General features: G+C 42.0%; 1 protein-coding gene across 2 annotated transcripts in view; it reads left to right on the top strand.

Moving 5' to 3' along the window:
* The window catches only part of ckn (CRK like proto-oncogene, adaptor protein), a 32048-nt gene extending 13910 nt beyond the window's left edge, over positions 1–18138 (top strand). The window contains exons 1-7 of one of the 2 annotated variants that reach the window (XM_066739006.1): positions 12527–12575; positions 14064–14342; positions 14423–14746; positions 14958–15295; positions 15387–15812; positions 15963–16406; positions 16489–18138. In XM_066739006.1, coding sequence (XP_066595103.1) covers positions 14072–14342; positions 14423–14746; positions 14958–15295; positions 15387–15812; positions 15963–16406; positions 16489–16749 — 2064 coding nt within the window. In that variant the 5' untranslated portion in view covers positions 12527–12575; positions 14064–14071 and the 3' untranslated portion in view covers positions 16750–18138. Of the gene's footprint in view, positions 1–12526; positions 12576–14063; positions 14343–14422; positions 14747–14957; positions 15296–15386; positions 15813–15962; positions 16407–16488 lie in introns of those variants that run through there. The other variant, XM_066739005.1, reaches the window with a different exon arrangement.
* Positions 18139–20066: the final 1928 nt, after the last annotated feature.

Genomic DNA, 20066 nt, shown 5'->3' with positions numbered 1-20066 from the left:
CTCGGCACTTGACAGTTTAGAAAGTAAAATGCTTCCACTTTTTGTCAAGGATACAAACAAGGTCGACTCGCTTCAAAGAGAGGACGGCCATTTTCGTTACGCACAATCTCCTAATTGCTCTCCTGCACAAACACATCGCGAGTAATTCATGTCACAGAACCATAGCACGAAGTATCTCGAGCCGTAAAATGCTTATCGCGGATTCACGGTAGATCAACAACGACGTTTCGGATAGATTAGATCGACGCACGGGATTTTGAGGTTAGCGTCTGGTCGTAGGGGGCGGGAGTGGCGCTGCGGACACCTGGCGGATGCTCCGCGAAACTCGGGCCGATAGATTCGAAAAAATCAGTTGACGGGAACGCGATGTAGATGGCGAAAGTGCGCGCAGAGTTTCGGTAATAATTGGAACATGACCGGTGGAATAATTGGCAAGTGCGAGTGGAAAGTTATAGAGGGGAAAAAGGACTCGTAAAAGAGAGTAGGGACTCGTAAAAATAAGCTCACTGACTGGAATGCCCACATAACCGTGAACGCCCATGTTACGATTAGCTTTATGTGGGCTAGTCGATCAAAGTCAATGCACTGGGATCCCGGAGTATTTGACGAAAGACATATATATATATACTATATTGATTCCCCAGTGATATTTCTCCAAGAGGATACGACGACGAAGAGCCTAAATATTTCCATGCGAAATTCTTCCGCTCTCTTTTGTTCGTCCCTCGTGAACGTCGCATCGCATCACATTTCCTGATTAATCCGAGAACAATCTCGGATAACGGCGAACGATCTTCGGGAAGAAGATCATTTTGCCGGATATACGAGTGTGGAACGAGCATTTTCAGATGAAGCTATAAATGGGAAGAGGCCGTAAGGAATTGCAATAACAGCTCGTTCTCCGAGATATTTTATTCGAGTTTCGAGTTCATTTGGCTCACACGTCGCGACGCAAAGTCGCGTGGTTAACCGCTTCAGCCATAAATCCGCATTTGCCTTTCTATCCAGCAATATGCAGTCAAACGATTGGTTATATATACTCCTAATCCCGTAAAACGACCTGGCCAGCCTAACACACGCTTGTCCCTTAGTGGCTTAATGCATTATTTGCGGCTCATCGAATATTTTCTGAGCGAGACTCAACCGAGCAAAACTCTTCGCATAATCGAATCCCTTATCCAAAGACACCTATCGCATAATTTTCCAAGATATCGGAAAACATTTAACGCAAAATACTGAATCGTTGTAAAGTTATGCAGTAAATACTAGCTGTAACCAATTCATGTTACTACTACTCTGCATATATTTATAGCACTGTTCGTTCTCACTTACCGTAATATATATATATATATATATATATATATATATATGTATATATATATATATATATGTATCTAATGTCGATACAGGCTTCAATTTCTGAACACGTAGATTACTGATGGCCAGGTGCACACATTTCAAGCAAAGGTTATAGGTATTATTAGTCAAAGAATATTTCCTACGTTATATAGTCTTCGTTGTGGTTTTTCCTGCAGATTTTTCATTAGAAAGACAATAAAGCAGTTTATTATTGCTGATTGGTCTATGAAAATGAAATTTCCAAATGCAGTCTTACCACCATTTTCCGCTATATATATACCCTCCGCCTCTTTTATCCTATGGTATGTATACACGGTGCTTTCTAAGCACAACCGCCAACCAGCGACAACCGTGTGTCTCCAATAGAATTCCGCCGTCTACTAATTATCTCTCGAGATTTCCACACTCTCCTTCTTCAATGCACCCTCACCCACACGTACTGTATTCCCTGTGCATGTTGCAAGGGATCCGGTAAAAAAAGAAAATAAAAAGCAGGGAGACAGTTTTGTTATGCAAAATTGAGAGAGGGAAATAACAAAAACATCGTATAGTCACACGGCGAATTGCGAAAACGACAAAGCAACGCAAATGTGCATGTTTCGGTGAAGCAACTTTGATGACGACGACGCACTACCTGGAATTAAAAGTAATCGAGGTTCTCTTTCAATTGGATCACGCTTTTCGTCTGCTGTCGTTCGACAAAATTTTAACTCGATTAATTTTCCGAGCTTGCTGCATCTATGGTGATGAAAAATATATAGATTTATATTACATGATAGAATGTCTATATAGTTTAAAAGAAACAATTTCCATAAATAGATACTCTTTGTAAAATCGAATGAAAATATCTAGAAAATTTAGCTGTTTCACGTTGCTTATGAACAAATAAGCAACAGGAGCTATTTCGTCGATAGAATTTTACCATATACTAATTAGTAATTACGAAGCACAGTGTGGAGACCTCGACACCGCCTGGTGTGGCTTGGTACACGCCTCGGGATGCCAGAGCCTATCGACGAAACGTTCGTGTGTTTATTTTTCTCTTCTTCCCCTCGAGCCAGAAATTTAGCGAGCGAGCGCATCGCGAATCGCACAACCGGCAGTTAAGTATACCGTTTTATGGTAAATACGCGGCGATAAAATCATCGATGGTATACTGGAACCAGGGTGGGGAATAATAAACGGATTACGATCATAGGCCATGGCTGAATCAGCCCGAGGAGCTGATATTGCTGCTACAGCTTCGTTAATTACCGAGCTTTGAAATTGCACAGTCAGCAATGACCGTCTCAAGGTGTAACGCGACCTTCCCAGGTGCAAAAAAACTTAGAAATTTCTCAGTGCTGACACACTTCCATCGGTGTTGTATGAATGAAACTTTGATGGTCGTTGGTACACCCACGATGGGATTAGATATATTGCTATTCCGCCCCCACAGCCCCCACCCAATGGACAAAGATAGGCCAGGAACAGTGTTCTCCAAGTGGGCTGATGCTGGCGTTGCCATCGCCATTTCCATTAGCATACAGTAGACTCTCGCTTGTCTCGGACTTTTCGAGTCCTACGCCGACGACCCACGCCGTCAAAAACCCGTTCACCCACCTTCGACCTCGTCCCCTTGCATTTGCCATCCACCACCACCACCACCATCATCAACGACCAATCTTATCGCTGCTAACCTGCAGGACCGGCCATTTCTGACAGTCCGGTCTGGTCACCACGTTATATCACTTTTCACTGCTCAACACTTTCGCGAATCTCCATTTGAGAAAACTCTATACCAACTTTTATTCTCGAATCTCAACCGACATAAAAACAAACTTCTTCTCTTCTTCTTCCATTGAATTTCGTCTACTTTTTCTTGACGAAGTAAGATGCGGGATTTAGAGAGAACCCTATTAAAATTTTCAAACTTATAATAGGACGTGCAAGTGTTTGTTTATTGTTTTTCTAGCTAGGGGTTTGCTAGCTTCAACGAGAATATTGTCAAGTGTGTTTTAGCGGGAATTGCAAAGTGTATATGAATTGTTTTGTATTTTCGCAACGCGTCAACAATAGAATTGTGCATTGCTAAAATCGCTTCTGGACATGATTGACCACGGTGTATCCATTCTACGGTGAATCGCGTCCATAAAAGGAAGCTGAAACAAACCATTCCGACTATAAAATAACCCGTAGCGTTATTGGTTGTCGATAAATAAAGCGACAGTTTTGATCTAATCACGAAACGTGGAGCAAGAGAGATTGTGGAATGAGGATTAATAGTGGACTTTTATGGAACGGATAGGCAGAGAGCTGCTATTGGTGGCGAACGTCGGTAGGAAGCAAAGTTCAACCTAGTTTTAGTTCAGGACTAATCATCGTAAAGCTAGGAAGGTTCTTTCATCGATAGCAGCAGCAGCTGAGCGAGTCAGGTTAAGCGTGGCAGAGTGCACGATCGAAAACCAATAATCGACTCCCAGTTAAAGACTGATCGGGAATAATGACGGTTATAAAGAGGCGATAGCTCGAAGAAAGGCACGCCCCCGAGCTACGGCTTCGGATGATACCATATTCGGCGCGGAGAGTGTATAACCTAACCTTCGCGAAACTATCGGGGTCCCCGAGTAGCTTCCGAAGGAAGCCGAGGCGAGAGAGCATACAGCGACAGCTAAAAGATCTTTGGAGAATCGAACGGTGGCTGTGGATGATCGAGAAGAGACGACGCACTCGGTCCGCTCACTGTTCGAGGGTTCCCCTTACACTCCACGTCCGAGTCAAGATGGCAATCACCGCCGTGACGAGCTGTCTGGGACCCCCGCCACTGCCCCCTGGCAGAAGACTCCCGAACAAGCCATTGCACAGTAGGAAGCTATCCTCGACTTACAGAAGCTTCCGCGATCCTGCGGAGGAGTCCTGTTGGATACCCTCGAGATACGAAGACTGCGGGAAAATTGGGACGTCCGCCATTTTCGTCAAGAGTCTCTTCAGGAGCCAATCGGAGGGTAACCTCAATGGCAACCTAGATGGCAGGCGCGGTGGCAAACCCCCCCTATCCGCAAGCCCATTGGACAAGTGCATTAACGCCATCTATGGTAGCTGGAAAAATCTCGTGCAGCGTAAGTGCCATGAGCAATCGGACAGAAATACCGTTCTAACCTCCAAATCGAAACTTTTGCCTCATTTATCACTTGCTTTGAAAAGTTTTACGCGTCGTGTCTCTGATAACGGGATCCGTGCGTTATTTCGGCTCTTTCGTCACGTTTGCACACTCGGAGAAAGCATTGGTTGGTACTAATTGAATCCCAGGCCGTTTAGGGCTATCGGGAGCTTCGGAGGGACTCGAGGTTTCTTCTTTCTCCCACTGTTCGTAGCTTATTGGTCGTACTCTCCTTACATGTCATCTTTGGGTCAATCTTTATGACATTGGTAAGGATGGCCAATGGGTACGCTTAATTGCGAGCCTCCTTTCTTCTTCCTTTTCTTCTTCGGTAAACTATACTGCAAACAGGTGTATCGAGGCGACCTACGGTAGCTTGGGAAAAAATCTCGTGCACCGTAAATGCCTAGCAGCGCGTGCCTTGGCAAAATCAAAGAAGGCAACTCCTAGCCGTTTATAGTAATTATACGCGCCGTTGACTACGATGGCGCTTTTAAGGCGATCCCAGTTACGTTTGCCGCTCGCCTTACACGTTAATTATTACGAAAGCAGTGCAAGCTTACTTAGACACCTCCAGTGCGTGGCTGGGTGTTAACTATGTAGATTGACTGTCGGCAATTTTTGCGTAGGTGTCTCGGAGAAATTCGCTAATAATCGTTCATTAAAAAATAATGACTCTTATTTTCTGTACTCCCATTAACGAAACATTCCTTCCAATTATATACGTACGCTTAAAAATCTCAGGCTTGTATATATAATGTACGTCGATACCTGATGTTTTTCTTGCAAATGGTCAATGAGTTGCTTTTAAAAGTTGCGTATGTAATAAAACAATGACAAGGACAAGCGCGTTGCTGGCGGGAAAATTTGTCGCGAATGTGACGAGAGCAGTGTTGCCAATGGTACGTCACGATAGACGTGACGCAACGTTGCACCAGACCATTCGGCGGCGTGCGCACAGTCACGTCTGACCGTGCTTATTGCTATAAGAAGCACATGCATAAACGTTCGGCAAAGATATTTTATTAGAGATTACCTCTGCGCCGATGTGAATTCCTTTCCTCTTATCGCGAACGAAACCAGTCACGCTTAAATTTTAGACAACCAAACGCACGACCTTCTCATTCATTATTCAGGCCTGAAGGTAGTACGTGCTCGAAAAATGTCCTGAATTTAAGTGCACATCGATTCCAAATAAAGCGACCGTCCACTGTGTATACTTTCTCTCAACTCGATTCTACAAATTACATCGTTGTCCGAAAGTTCCATTGTCTATATCCTGGAAAACGGTCTACGGTTCTACTTTACCTTCCGTAAAAGCTTCCAACTGTAAACCAATGAAATTTACCAGGCGAGAAACACTAGCGTTGGCTGATCACGTGATACGTCGTTGGCCAAACGAGCGAAAACTCGGCGAGATTTTAAAGTTGGCAGCTCGTTATATCGTCGGGTTGGGCTGGTTAGCTCGGTTTCTGTAGGATCGAGGTTCAATTAAGCGTATCTGGCGATTGAGGTGCATTCTTATCGAATCCAGACATTGCTATGAAAGCGGTAGACGTTGCAAGAAAACAGGGATTGTCAGTGCGGAGATTGGCGGGGGGCAGGAGGAACTTTCTCGGAGAAAATTTCCCAGGATGCTATTGGGTAGAATGGAATCGCGAGTAACGTTACGGCGTGACAGAGTTGCAGCGTTAGCGATTTACGATAGTCGCCTTCGGAGATCGGACGGTACTCGGTTGGTCCCGGTCGGGGCCAGGAGCCGAGGGAGTGTGGAAAGATCTCTCGGGGAGCTTGGCCTTCCCCCTCCCCCCACTCCGACCTCCTCCTCCCTCCCGTGAACCGTATACAGTGCACTTCCCCGTTTCCCCGAAGCGAGAGAGCTGGCTTGGTCTTGTGTATATAGCAAAACCGTCCGCTTCTGGCGTTCTGGCACGTTCAAGTCCAAGAAGCCAAAGCTAGAGCTACATTAGTATTATTCGATAAGGCGCAGTTTCCCTACAGTAGAGAGAGCTGGCGTCGATTATCGCTCTATGATCGACTTTTTTTTTATTTGTTATTCTATATAGCAGGCCTCGCCATGTTGCAGGTTATACGACTTTTAGAGTCTCTCCCTCTCTCTCGCTTCCTCTCTCTATGTAAAAATTTCTCTATCGCAGTAATTTCATTCGAGTAACAGCGTAACGAATTTTGCTACGAAACTTTGATCTTGCAAAGTTATTAACGAATTCATAGAGGGAGAGAGAGAGAGAAACCATTTAACCGCAAACTTACCTCGTCGCATCTTAAATAATTCAGAGATACTTAACGGTGAAAGAGCAGAACCGGGCTATTACGAATGTTGACTGATTGAACTAATCAAAGACCAATTAATAAATAAGTAAACCGAGCGAGATGGGGTCCTTTGGTACTCGGATACGTGTGCTGGATTGAATTTCACGACAAATAGTCGTATAAATAAATAAGAGCATAGAGTCAATCGTCTGCTCTCTTTCTGCGAGCTAACAAAGTGTCTCACGTTGCTCATTCCCATCAATTGAATTAATTGCCGACTTACCAATCACTAATAGAAACGAGTCGTGGTGGATGTGTGTGTGTGCGTGTGTGTAGTTTACTCCGCTCTTCAATTGTATTAAAAGAGTACATTCATGCTTGAATACGCTATTACTATTATTATGTAAAATAATAATCTTGCACTTGATACATTCTCATTATACTCGTATTTACACAATCATTTGCACAAACATTGTTAGGAATAATTTTTAAAAATTTAATCAAGCTTGAATCACGGAACTTGGTTTTAATCATTGATAAAATTTTTCTTCCGTTTTTTTCTCTTTTTTACAATTTTTTGTCAAGTTAATAAATTTACTTGTTTCACTTCGATAAATTACCAAAGATGGAAAACTTAATTTCAGCCCAGTTTCATTTAATTGGAAGAGTTTTCATTGCTTTGCAAATGGCGCAATAAAAATGTCGCCAGCCACTGTACAAATTTTCCGCTGCTGGAAGATACTCTTCGACGCACGGAAAGCTGATTTTTTCCAGCCTGTGAATTATGAGCGCTCAAACAACGCGCTCCATAGGTTATTTCGAAATTAATTTAGTCAACGGATTACAAGGCGTTATTAATTACCACGCTGCACGCTGTAAATCTTTTTTTTTTCCGCCTCTACTTTGAAAAAAATCTCTTGCTTCGTACATCCATCCGAGCGAAACACCGAACACGACGAAGGGTCCGAAGAGAAAGGAGTTGGAAAGAAAGCTTCTTCGGATTTCCGTAGGTAATTAAAAGTTTCTTATCCGTGGATCGTTATTTATTCAACATGAAAATGTTTTTGGTTTGTAGTTCGATGCAAATCGCTGTTCACCCAATTGCTAATGGAATCAGAACCTTCCACCAGGATTTGTTTATATAGCTAGGATGTAATAGAGAGAGAGAGAGAGAGAGAGAGAGAGAGAGACTCATAAAAGTCGGAGGATTAATCAATTAACGTCCGAAATTAGGTCACTCAACGCTCCGAAGGCTGAGAAAGGAATTAGCGCTGCTATCGTATATTTTTAACGAAGAGCGTAGTGGGCACGTTGGGAGGGAACACGCACGCAGCAAAACTTCCAGTGGACGAGAAAAATGTGTCCCGTTTGATTTACAACTGTTACGCGTGTCGCGAGGTGTTACAGCATCGAAAACATGTGGGAGGCTCGATGCAAACGCTTGAAATATTTCGATTCTCGCTCCGATTTTCATATAGGAAAATAAATCTCGCCACCTCGCGTCTCATGAATAAATCGCAGCCTTGCAAAACATTGGAAATAATTCGAAAGATACTTACCCACTTGGATCGAATTATTTTCCACGGGAATTTACCGCTCTTTCCCCCGAAGAACTTGTTGCGAAAAGCCGCGCGACGCGATGCACGACGAAGCGATCGAGCAGATTTTTCTCCCTCTTTTATACAGCGGAGGAAAATTGTAGCGACGACGCCGCGAGATTTTTTTACTCGAAACGAGCGGCTCCATAAAAACTGGTGGAGCCGGGCGGGGCAGGACTGCAGGAGCGAAGCATCGGAATTGGGCGAAAATTCTTTCCGTTCGTCTCCGGAGACTCGTCGACTTCCAGTTTCACTGCGAAGGCGTAAAGTTCCTCGTAAAAGTCGCTCGAGTGAAAATCTCTACGGCCACTGACGCATCACCGCTCCAATCTCATATTTTTCTCGCTATATTCCTCGCGACTTTCCAAAGTTTTCTCGCTGGAAAATTAAAAAATACCCCAAAGCCGCTCGCTCATAAATCTCGAATGACGCGTGGCCGATGCGAATGTTCTTCGATTGATCCGACGCCGATTAAAAGATACTCCGGGTGAATGTTTAAAAAGTTGTAACGGGCCTGAGAGTCCGCAATGTTTTCTTCAGTGAGATTCCAACATAGTTTTTAGATAGATATATATTTATTGCTTATGGTGAATATTTATCGGAATGCGATTTTTTTAGACGCTTTTCCAGCGAGTGTGTGCGTTACGGGGAATCGTTATTGCGAGTCGAACGCGGGGCGAGAGTTTTCTTGGCGTTGTTCGCCAGTCGCGGCGAAATTCCTCGGCGTCGAGAGCAAGCGGAAAAAATGTGATCTCGCGCTAACGGGAAAAGTCATTGGCGTTTTTCCGAAGCGTAATTAAAAATTTCTATCCCCGTGCGATAAGGAATTTCTTTCGGCTAGTATAGAAATAAGGCAAGAAAATGCTCGTGTATCCATATTAAAGAAGGGAAAACGCGAGTTCGCGAAAGTCGAAAGTAATAAAGCAATTAATATTGAGCGCTTTGGACAAGAAATTTCCATGACGAGCGTGATTAATAGTAGCAGGGACTTAATTAAAAAAATCTGTACAAACTTTAAACCAACCTTGACGCAAAGTATCTTCAAAGTTCTTCTCTTATGGGAAATATAGTTTTTATGGACAATTAAACCTTTTTGTGATTCGAGTTTAACGTCCTGTCAAAGTCGCTAAACGATGCGAATACGAAAATCGTGTTTAATAAATTCATCCACTTTTTTATATCCAATTATACGAAAACTTTAATTGGTCGTTGAATCAAAATTAAATTACTTATTATTATTTCCAAACGATTACGTATTCTGTGAAATAATGTTTAATCGATTTACATTACAATATATGTTTTGGATATCCGATAAACAAACGGAACCACAATCGTACACTCTAACGCAAAAATAAACAGAAAATTTTCTAGAATTTGCGAGTTATTGTGGCTCGTGCTGTTTTTAGAATAGCCGATCAACTTATGTTTACCTCTATTCATCCACTTAACCAGCTGTGCATAATAGCATCAGTGTAAAAACTTTATTTTGATTTTCTGTTCCATTCTCGTGTAGTAATACTTGCAAAGCTGGTACAAGTTTAACTTTCTAGTTGAGTCTATAGCGATAAACAGTAAATTTTGTAGAATTCGCGAGTTATTGTAACTCGTATTGTTTTTAGAACGATCGATCCACTTATGTTTGCCTCTATTCATCCGCTTAAATAGCTGTGCATAATAGCATCAGTATAAAAACATTATTTTGATTTCCAATTGTCAGATCTATTGATTTTCTGTTCCATTCTCGTGTCGCGATATATATATATAGACGGTAGGTTTAATTTTCTAGTCGAGTTTAGTGATTATGAATGAGAACGGAGGTCCTTTCATAGGTTGCTCCTGCTCGGAGAATTATAAGGCTTAGCAAGAGAAGCACGTAACGTTGAATAGATCGAGCACAATCCTGGCATTGTAAGCGGTGGCTCGCGCGTAAAGGGAAAGAGAGGGAGCTTCGTAGAAGCAATATGGAAACTGACTGGTTACTTTAACGAGAGAGGCAGTGGCAGTCTGGCAGAGCGTCAGTTGAGTTCACGAGAACTATACGTATACAGATCGTATGTCGACAGAGGCCTTTGCTATCTCTCGCTCTCTATTTATCCCCTATTCTCTGTCTCTTTCCACACAGCACGTCTACTCTCATAAAACCGAATAATTAACGAAGCATCTTTTCATCGTTGTAAACAGCGAGAAAGCACCGAATCGTTTCATTAATTTCCTCGTGGAAACAAAAATCACAATTATCTCAGGAGGATTCCTCGAGTTGTTTGTCCGTAATTGATATTACTATTAAGTCTATCGATTTCAGCAAAGGATTCTTTTTCTAATGACGTGTGTGACGTAACGAAGGGAGATGCAAAGGAAATACGACTGGCTGGTGCAAAGGGAAACCTTGAGAATCCTCTGTCAGCCACTCTTATCGTTCATTGCCACCGTCGATTCTCCGTACACGTATTCGCACACGTTCAAGCGTTTACTTTATTCTCTATACGTGTATATATATATATATAGTATACGTATGTCCGTCCATGAGTGCTCGAATGTAAGCGCGTACCTGTGCGAGGTAAAGAGGAACATTGACGCACAATACGAGTGCTGTACATATTCCCCGTGGTGCGTTACAAGAGGAGATTCTTCTGGGAAGTACGCGGCGTTCTTCGAGAGAGATGAGGACGTCTACTTCAACTTCCAGAATGCTCTTCGCTGCTTTGTCTCTCGCGCGCACTTGGACTTTTTTCATGTGTTTGCGCAACCAATTGACACAGCCCATTGACTTTGACCCCCTCTGTCCATCCTCGCGCCATCTCGCTTCAACGCTATAACGGTTGCTCCTCCCCCCCCCCCTCAACAAATTTTCAGGCCAAACTACCAGAGGGCCTTCTTCTTCTTCTCATTCTCTCTTCCTTTCACACCTACGTCACTCTTACCGTCCATCCACCCACAAAACTCTCCTGTACCTTCGCACAAAGAATGTCGTTAATCAACCGAACAACGCAACTTTTTCCTTCACCGATCACAAAACGCTTTTTATTCCTTTTCGTCACTCTTGTCTCTTCCCTCCAGTCTTCTTTCTTTTCCCGTGCTTTGCGGAAAGAGGGAGCTGCGAGCTTCGAGCACCGTCGGTAAAACAGCGACGAAGCCAGAGAGGTTATGTTTGTGGAACGAGGAGTCGGGTGTGTTTTGGCTTCTGCAAGGAAAATCTTGTTTCGTGGTTGTGGAGGGCAATAAAAAGGGAGAAGAAGTTAGCTGGCACGATTCGAGTGGCGCAAAACGATCGAGAAAAGCGGCGTGCTGCACGACGAGCCGATAACGACGGAAATTAAAGCAACGGCAGCGTCGTAGAACGTTTGAGATATAGCAATCGTGTGCAGCGCTCTTCGCTCAAAGAGGCCCTCGCCTCAATAAAAGCCGCCTTATTCGAAAAGTTTATCGCGGAAAAATATACGATAAACGTAGCGAGTATCTTCATGATTTACCCCCCCCCCCCTCCCCCCAAAGCCCTTCTGTATCTTTCCTTTCAGAAACTTTATATTATATATATATATATGTATATTCATATATAATACAGTATATTATTGAGCAAAGTTGGCGTTTGGTTTTTTGCTGTCGCCTTTATGGCGAATTCCTATATACAGCTTGGTTAGTTCATACGTGTAAATTGGCCTCACGTTTTGTTAATGAGATTTGGCGATTGGTAGGGATAAGTTAATTGCTGATACGGGGCAATAAACTGCGAGATTTCCGGATTGCCCGTCAACAGATGAGACTGGGCAAGACTGAATTTAGACGGGCGTCTGGTGTGCTTTTTTCCCTTCCAGCAACCCCATTTCCGGTGCCCGGAAAAGCACTTAGCCTTCGTCGACGAACGATGCATCGGGAATCGCTTGCGACACGTTATATACACAACACTAATACACCCCACAGAATAGCGACTAAATTTAAATTTTCCAATTCATCCGTGATACGACCCTGTGCTTACTGATTTACGACACGCTTCGAATTATCTCGGCGAAGAGAAGTTTCGTCAGTCTCGAAAGGCTGCGCGTGTCGAATTGCGTAATTTCGGTTAAATCAGGCCTTGTTTGTCCGGCGGCCGACGCGACTAACCAAACGAAAGATTTTCCAACGACTCGCTTGGACAGTTGATCAAGTTTTTTCTCAATAAAGAATACGACAAGTGTAGAAATTCAAATTGGTTTTTTCAAGTGCCCGAGGTAAATTTAAGGAAATCATTGAGTTGAGTCGAGTCTCGGAGAAGAATGTTTATAAGTGAAATGAAAGTGAAGATACAGGGAGGATGAATTTGAGATTTGTCTGATAATTGATAAGACACAATTTGTGTACATAGTAGATAAATATTAACTTATTATGTGAATTTTAACTATCAGTTTTCGAAGAAAATAGAACAAAAATCCAAATTGACATTTGCGTTGTAAATCACACATAGCAAATTGGGATCAATGATGTTATTGTTTATAATAAATTAAATTACAAAAGATTATGATTATAAATGACTTGGAAATAGACAGAGAATAAATTTGAGATTTTTCAGATAATTGATAAGACGAAATTTGGTTTGGTCGAGGGTGAAGATTCGCCCAGGGCGAATTTGGAAATCTTTAAGTTTATTGCTCCCCCAGCGTTCCCAGCTTGACCGCCAAATTGATCTTATGTCAGCGATAATAAACAGGGGGACACTCTTCCACGGCACTTTCGCGCGATGGTCCTCGTATATCAATGCCTCCTACGGAAAATACTTCAGTCAGCGATATTTTCCTCGCAACGGATTTTCTTTTGCGTTGTCTCTCATACATATACACATATATACACTCGCTCTTTCCCCAGACGCGAAAATATTGCACGTGCAGCAGAAATATCTTCACGCCCCTCGACCATTCTATAATACATCTATTACATTAACTTTTACTATATTCCATAATAAATTTGTATCTTTTCAACTCATAAATCCTTCAGCTACATAATACACGGAAGAAAAAATAAAATAATCGTTCGATAGAGTTTTTCAATGAAATAATAAATGCACTCTAAATATTGAGATGCAGCATATATACATATAAACATGTAGAAGATTTATGGGTAAAATGTGTCCGTACAGATGTTGTCGGAAAGGGCTCGAGTTGATTTTAATTTTGAACAGACTCCACTCGAATCGAGGCAAGACAAGGCACTCGCGTAGGTCTAGAGAAGTCAAGTATGCAGAGCCCTCAAAAGCCACTGTTCGCCCTTTCCTTCATCTCCTTACCGACTCGTGGCAAGCCAGACCACGCTGTTGCCGGATTTCTTAGCTGGCGTTTCGGTGTCTTCGCGAATTAGCTGTTCCGTTTTGCTTCTACCATACCGGAAGCGATGCGGCCCTGTCAGACGGCTGTCGCACCGTCTGGCAGACCAGTAAACTTGCTTTCAACACGAAACACTACCGTTCACACTGCTCTTCGATACGCAAATTTCCTCCCTGAACACTAACCTTTCAACCGTGACACGAGCCTCTAGCTTCCTCATTTCCAACGTTCCAGCAACACTCCCCAACTTTCGATGTAGATTTCTATTGATTTGTGTTTCGGCTTGAATAAGTTAAGTTGTATAGATTTAAGTGAAAGTTGTGTATAAGCAAATGTAATTGTTATTGTGGATCGACTTACACGTACTTTGTGGATTAACGAGTTTCTGTTTATCATTTTCAGTTGGCGGTATGAGCCGGCCATCCAAAGCCGTGACCCAGGCGAAGAAAGTGGCGCCACCTGCCGTTCCCGATGTTTTTCGTCACTCCGGATCGTCATTCGGCTCGGCGGGTTATGCGAGCAGCGAAGATGGCTGCTTCCTCCCCGGAAACGGCGGAAGTAACACGGGGGATGATGGATCTTACGGAATGCCAGCCGGTAAAAGTCCAGGACCCATTTTCACACATCCTGGATTTTCGTTTCCACCTATGGTCGGCAAATATGCCCATGCGGAAGACCAAGGTTCGTATAGGGAGTCATTGTTGAAATTATACGAGTTCATGGAAATTGAGTAAATTTGTTAATGTGTTAATTTTTTGTAGGTATTGATATGACCCAGAGTCCTGGCAGGGATAGTCCAGGAAGTTCAGGTTCAGGGTCCGGTTCGAGGCATTCAACGGCTTCGTTAGACTCTGGCAGAGCATCGGGTTACCATTTGGGCCCGAGGGGCCCTGGAGTCCTCACATCCTCGCCGAGGTGCTCCATCAGCTCCCTCGGTAGCCACCCTGACAGGCCAGCTGATCTCGATGTTGTTCATGCATGGCTGACAGAACTGCAATTCGAAGAGTACTTCCCCCTCTTCGTCGCTGCTGGTTACGATCTCGCAACCATCACTCGGATGACACCCGAGGATTTGACTGCTATAGGTGAATAATACGATTTTTCTTCGGCGAATGTCTCATTCTCGGATATTTTTAGAAAGTTTTATTTGGTCGTATAACAGTATATAGACAAGAGAAATAAATTAGGTGACGCGAACTGGCAGTTTGTTTTATTGGATCCCACGGGAGCATTAAATTTCTGTCAGGGAACTGGGCTTCGAGAGCGGAAAGCTTATGACATTCTTTATTTTACCAGGTATTAAGAAGCCAAACCACAGGAAGCGGCTGAAGGCAGAAATAGACAATTTGAACATAGGAGATGGTTTACCGGAACACATTCCGGGCTCGTTGGAGGAATGGTTGCGATTGTTGAGATTAGAGGAATACCTCGGTGCGCTTCATCAGCAGGGTATGCGTTCCGTCGAGGACGTGACAACCCTCACTTGGGAAGACCTTGAGGATATCGGAATTGTTCGCCTTGGTCACCAAAAGAAATTACTGCTAGCTATTAAGAGAGTTAAGGACATACGAGCTGGTAAGAGGATTCAGCCTTTGGATTTGGCACGACTTCCTCCGCATCCCGGACAAACGCAGGTAATTATATCACTGAAAAATGTGGATGGGAGTAAAAATGTAATATTTTTTCGAGCTATGGGTTACATTGTTATATAAATTTTTATTTTAGGACGTCGTTATTCAGAGAGGTGCCCCGGACTTACCATCGCCAGACGAAGATTGTTCCTCGCCAGTTCTGAGGTCATTTCAGCGAGCTGGTAATGAAAACAGTATTGGCTGGCGAAGTATGTATGCTGCACTGCCAGCAGATTACAACACGGTTGGAAGAGGAAGTTCCAGAGGAAAGTCACTGGAAAGCCTGGAGGATGCACCTCTCGTATATCCACCTTCTCCAGCCCCGCAGTCCAATGCACAGCCGCTGGATTGGCGTCCAAGAAGCTTCGAAGATGGCGACATCACGCCTACAAATGACGCCTTGATCATTGAGACCAGTGGTGGTGGTACTCTACCACGTCCCAGACATTGCTTGGTACGCCCAAGGCCTATTGCCAAGGTACTAGGACTTCAGTGCTATTCTATAGCCCCTAGAGGACCGGTAGGTCCTAAAATTTTATTCAATTAATATCGCCAATCATAAATTATAGACTAATTTTTGCCAATATTCTGAATGAGGCTGGTAAAATCTGTCCTATAATTATAAACGATCATTTTGTATAGTCTCCTTACTGAACTCTTATGCTTTTAGGTAACAGCAACGCCTGGACAGTTTAAATCGTTGCCTCGGGATTTTGATAACAAGTATCAATTAACGTATGGACTGGAAAGCAGTCCGCATTTGCCAAAACGTTGTCCGCCATCGCCTCCGAGGCGTCAAAGCTCGACAGGTGGAACGTCGATTATAGGAGGAACGGGCGATGTTGTGATAGACTGTAGTGGCCCAGTGCCTACAGCTTCCTGCGAGGAGCACCATCTTCATCATCATCATCAGCATCATCATATGCACCATTCAACGCCTCCGCCTCCGGCCCCATCCGGTCTTCAAGCTCCTTCCACGCCCCAGCAATTAAGCCGACCGCCCTCATCCATGTCTCGTTCTTGGGGCAGCGTTAGTGTTAACGTCAACGAAGAACACGAACTTATCGCTTCCCTTGCTTTGCAGCATCGTAATGGCTCCGATGCTAGCTTTAAGGTTAGCTGACTGCTTGATTAACCTGCTGCATGTGCAGAGCCCCGAGACACCGTTTGTATATTTATGCGCTTCTATGTTTCAGTCGAGCTCAAGCACCGAGTCGGATTCACTGCCATTCGCGAATGAGAACGCCGGAACTATAAAACAAAGGGCTGCCCGAGCCCAAGAATATGCGTCAGGTAGTTCCGGCGGCACCATAGTAAACCATGTAGTCACCGTTCATCGTTCAGCCGGGGGAGAACCAGCCGATGTATTGAATGACATCGGAAATATGCTTGCCAATCTCACAGACGAGCTGGATGCAATGCTGGAAGAGGAGAAACGTCAGGGTTTAAATTCATAATGATCACTGCCTTTCTTTACACTTTTCCACTTGCTAACGTTGCCATAAAGGAAATCAGGGCAGCGGTTGAAACCGCTAAGACGCGTTTCTTCTCGAAGATAACCCCAAGCGTCTCGGAAAAAACGGATGGATTGCAATTATTATTCGCGCTTCCTAATGCCAATGGAAACCGATGTAACGAGTGTACTTCGAGAGGCATGGATAAAATATGCGGATTATATCGTGCCCAGTTTTATTACGGATTTTGCTAAAAACGCTCCATTACGTTTTGCTACACATCGACTTACATGACCGCTGGATTATTCCAGTGGGCTGATCCTGACAATACCAAGATTTTTTATGTATAGGTTTATATTTGTGTTTTATGAAAATGCAGGGCTTATCGTAAATCCTTGTACGAAACTAAAAAGAAACTGTTTTGAGGACGATTTTGTTCTATTAATAATGTGAATTGAAACGTTACTAACCATGATTCCTCTCGATGAGAATATAATCTTGGTATTGCCAAGGTTGAATTATTGTTGATCATTTAACGATCGCAGCAGAGAATTACTGTTTTCCCATTTGTACTTGAAGTATTTCAACAAAAGAAATCCTTTATTTTTATATATACATATGTGTTTTATCAATTCTTTAAATTTCTACGTCAAGATTTGCACAATGGTTACTTTACTCGTTCCAATTAGTATTACATTTTTACCGAGAGCTTACAGATCTGTTATTTACATCGGACGACTTATATGAGACTTACAATTGTTTCTGTAGATTTATTGACGACTTAAGCGCAAAAGTATTTTTGAAATTGTCATTCGTGTAAGACACGCGTACACATTCCAGGTAGTATTTTTTCCATTTTCTATTTTTATCTCCGTCCTTTCGTAGAACATTAGCACTATAGAACAGGATTTTATTCATGTAACGGCATAACATTTTATAGCGTCAGAAATAACTTTCCAATCAAAACATATACTTTGATTTTGATATCTCTTGAAGAATGTAATTAATGAAGACTCGCAATCGTTTCTCTTTGAGACGGATATGTTCCGCGCCTTTAGGAAATGGTAGAAGAGGCCAATGGACACTTGCCAAAAGAAATTGATGGCAAGTGATTCGTTTGAGAAACATATTGTATGCCAATTAACGTTTTATATTATCTGTAATAATAAACATAGTGATATACGTAATAACTACTGTTTGCAACCTGGTACATCCGGATGTGCACTGCATCTGGTTAGCATCCTTGCGTATCAAATCAAATTAATCAAGCGAATCATCGATTTCCAGGTGCTTCGTATCTAATCTGGTGTATAACGAGAGTTTCTGCTTATAAGAATCGAAAGACTAGGCTAATATTGATTAGCTAATAACTTAACAAGTCCTACCGCCTACTTGATGACAGTACATCCTGGACATTCCAGCATGTCCTTATCCTTTACACCTCTTTACCGGCTCCCAATCATCGTTCAACATACATCCGGCATTTATCTTTTACGCTAGCAGTTTATACAAATCTTTACACAAACTTTTACACCAAGTCATTCTCACCTCTTTTGCTATAACCTCCTAGAAAATTGATAAGGGACAAATTTTGCGTTTTTATAAAAAAAAAAAATGTCCATTTTTAACGAAACAGCAAGATCTTTTACACTTGAAAGTTTTAGAAGTCTTTACACAAGCTGGCTATTAGCGACTGAACAGAATGCGTGATTTTTAGAGTGTGCGTAATTATGACCCCACTCCTTCGATTATTTTCGGCCCGAGCTGGGTCAAACACCAATATACTACTTATACTATATATATATATAATACGAAATCCAGCAAGACTCGTGCGACTTGGCGGAAAACACGTAATAGAACACTAGACGAACTTCTGGTACATTAAACTTAGACGTAACCGAAAAAAATTGAGGCTACTCAGGCTGCAGATTTGTCTTGTTAACTATTGTAGGTGTATTGTTATAATATACATGTATATATACCTTTATACACAAGTATGTATACATTTATAGTATACACACATACATGCATATTATATATTATATATAGATACCATGAGCGAGCAGTGTATTTGGGAAACATGTTTTACGGTGCTACTTATACCAGATAAAATTCTAAGCTTTTATACAATTTTTTGTTGTATTGTAAAAAAAGCACATTTAACGCTAAAAGTCGCCGACTAAACTTAATTACAGTTTTTAATCAAATATCTCGACTATATTGGCTTCTTCCTCTTACGACGTTATAAGTAAGAGAAAAGAGAGACTTTTGTTCTCACAAAATGTCATGATGATGCACCCAATTGAGTGTATAAAAAATTTGATGACTCCGGAAAAACGTCTACTTCGATCTTAACGATATTTTTGTTATATTTATTTTCATGTAAGAGCCTCACGGTTCGTTTTAGCGATAGTACTGAGTATATTACGTTGATGGGAAACCAATAATCAAGCTTCCACGTATAGTCTTACACAGATGATTTCTATGCTACACTTTGTTAAAGTTTTTTATGCGAAATGTTAGAATTTCGATTATTTTCAAGTTTTACCATCAAACAGGCACAACCGGAAAAGCCTTTCTGGTCCTTGGGCATCTAACGGTAAACGCCCGAAGGCATTGCTTCTGCATGGTGTATACATATTATACATATATAAATAAATATATATATAAATATATATATATATTAAATTAGTGATAGATTTTGTACAAACGTATGCGTCGCTAAAGCTTCGCGAAGCGAGCCCAACGCCCGCCTAAACTGTGTTGTACACCCTTCCTACTTCCCTTCCATATTGGTTCCGATAACCATTAAATTTTGTACATTATTAGATTCAAGAAATATTATGAAGATGATGATTAACTTTAAGTAATGCCGTTTAACGCATTTATTAACCGGTGTTTCAGATTATATTTCAATTATTGTAGATCTCTATCTCGAAGAGAGCCCCTAGACATACGAAGATTAATGTAAATCCCGATGAAAAATTGTATTTTTTAAGATTATTTTACTCAAATAATTTAAATATTACTTTTAATTCAACAAAAAACTCGATTCTATGTAATGAAATGTTTTCATTTAATTTAAGTAATTGCATTTAAATTACAATAAATTGAATATTTTGTATCGATACAAGTTGCTTTTATTGAAATTCTGCTACACTTTTTGTTCGTAATTAATTTTTAACGTTTTGCCAGACACAAAGAGGTAATTGAGGGTGAAAGAACGTTGACTTTTTCACGTATATTTTATTTTTTTAATATTCCACTAAAAGGCATTGCCGGAAATAGAAAGAGAGAGAGAGAGAGAGAGAGAGAGAGGG

Source organism: Prorops nasuta, unplaced genomic scaffold (assembly GCF_024137725.1).
Source record: "Prorops nasuta isolate Cenicafe-Biocafe unplaced genomic scaffold, Cenicafe_Pnas_1.2 PNAS00019, whole genome shotgun sequence".
In the NCBI taxonomy this organism is placed as follows: Eukaryota; Metazoa; Arthropoda; class Insecta; order Hymenoptera; family Bethylidae; genus Prorops; species Prorops nasuta.
The sequence above is the reverse complement of the archived record's forward strand: the minus strand, read 5'-3'. Positions and strand labels throughout refer to the sequence as shown.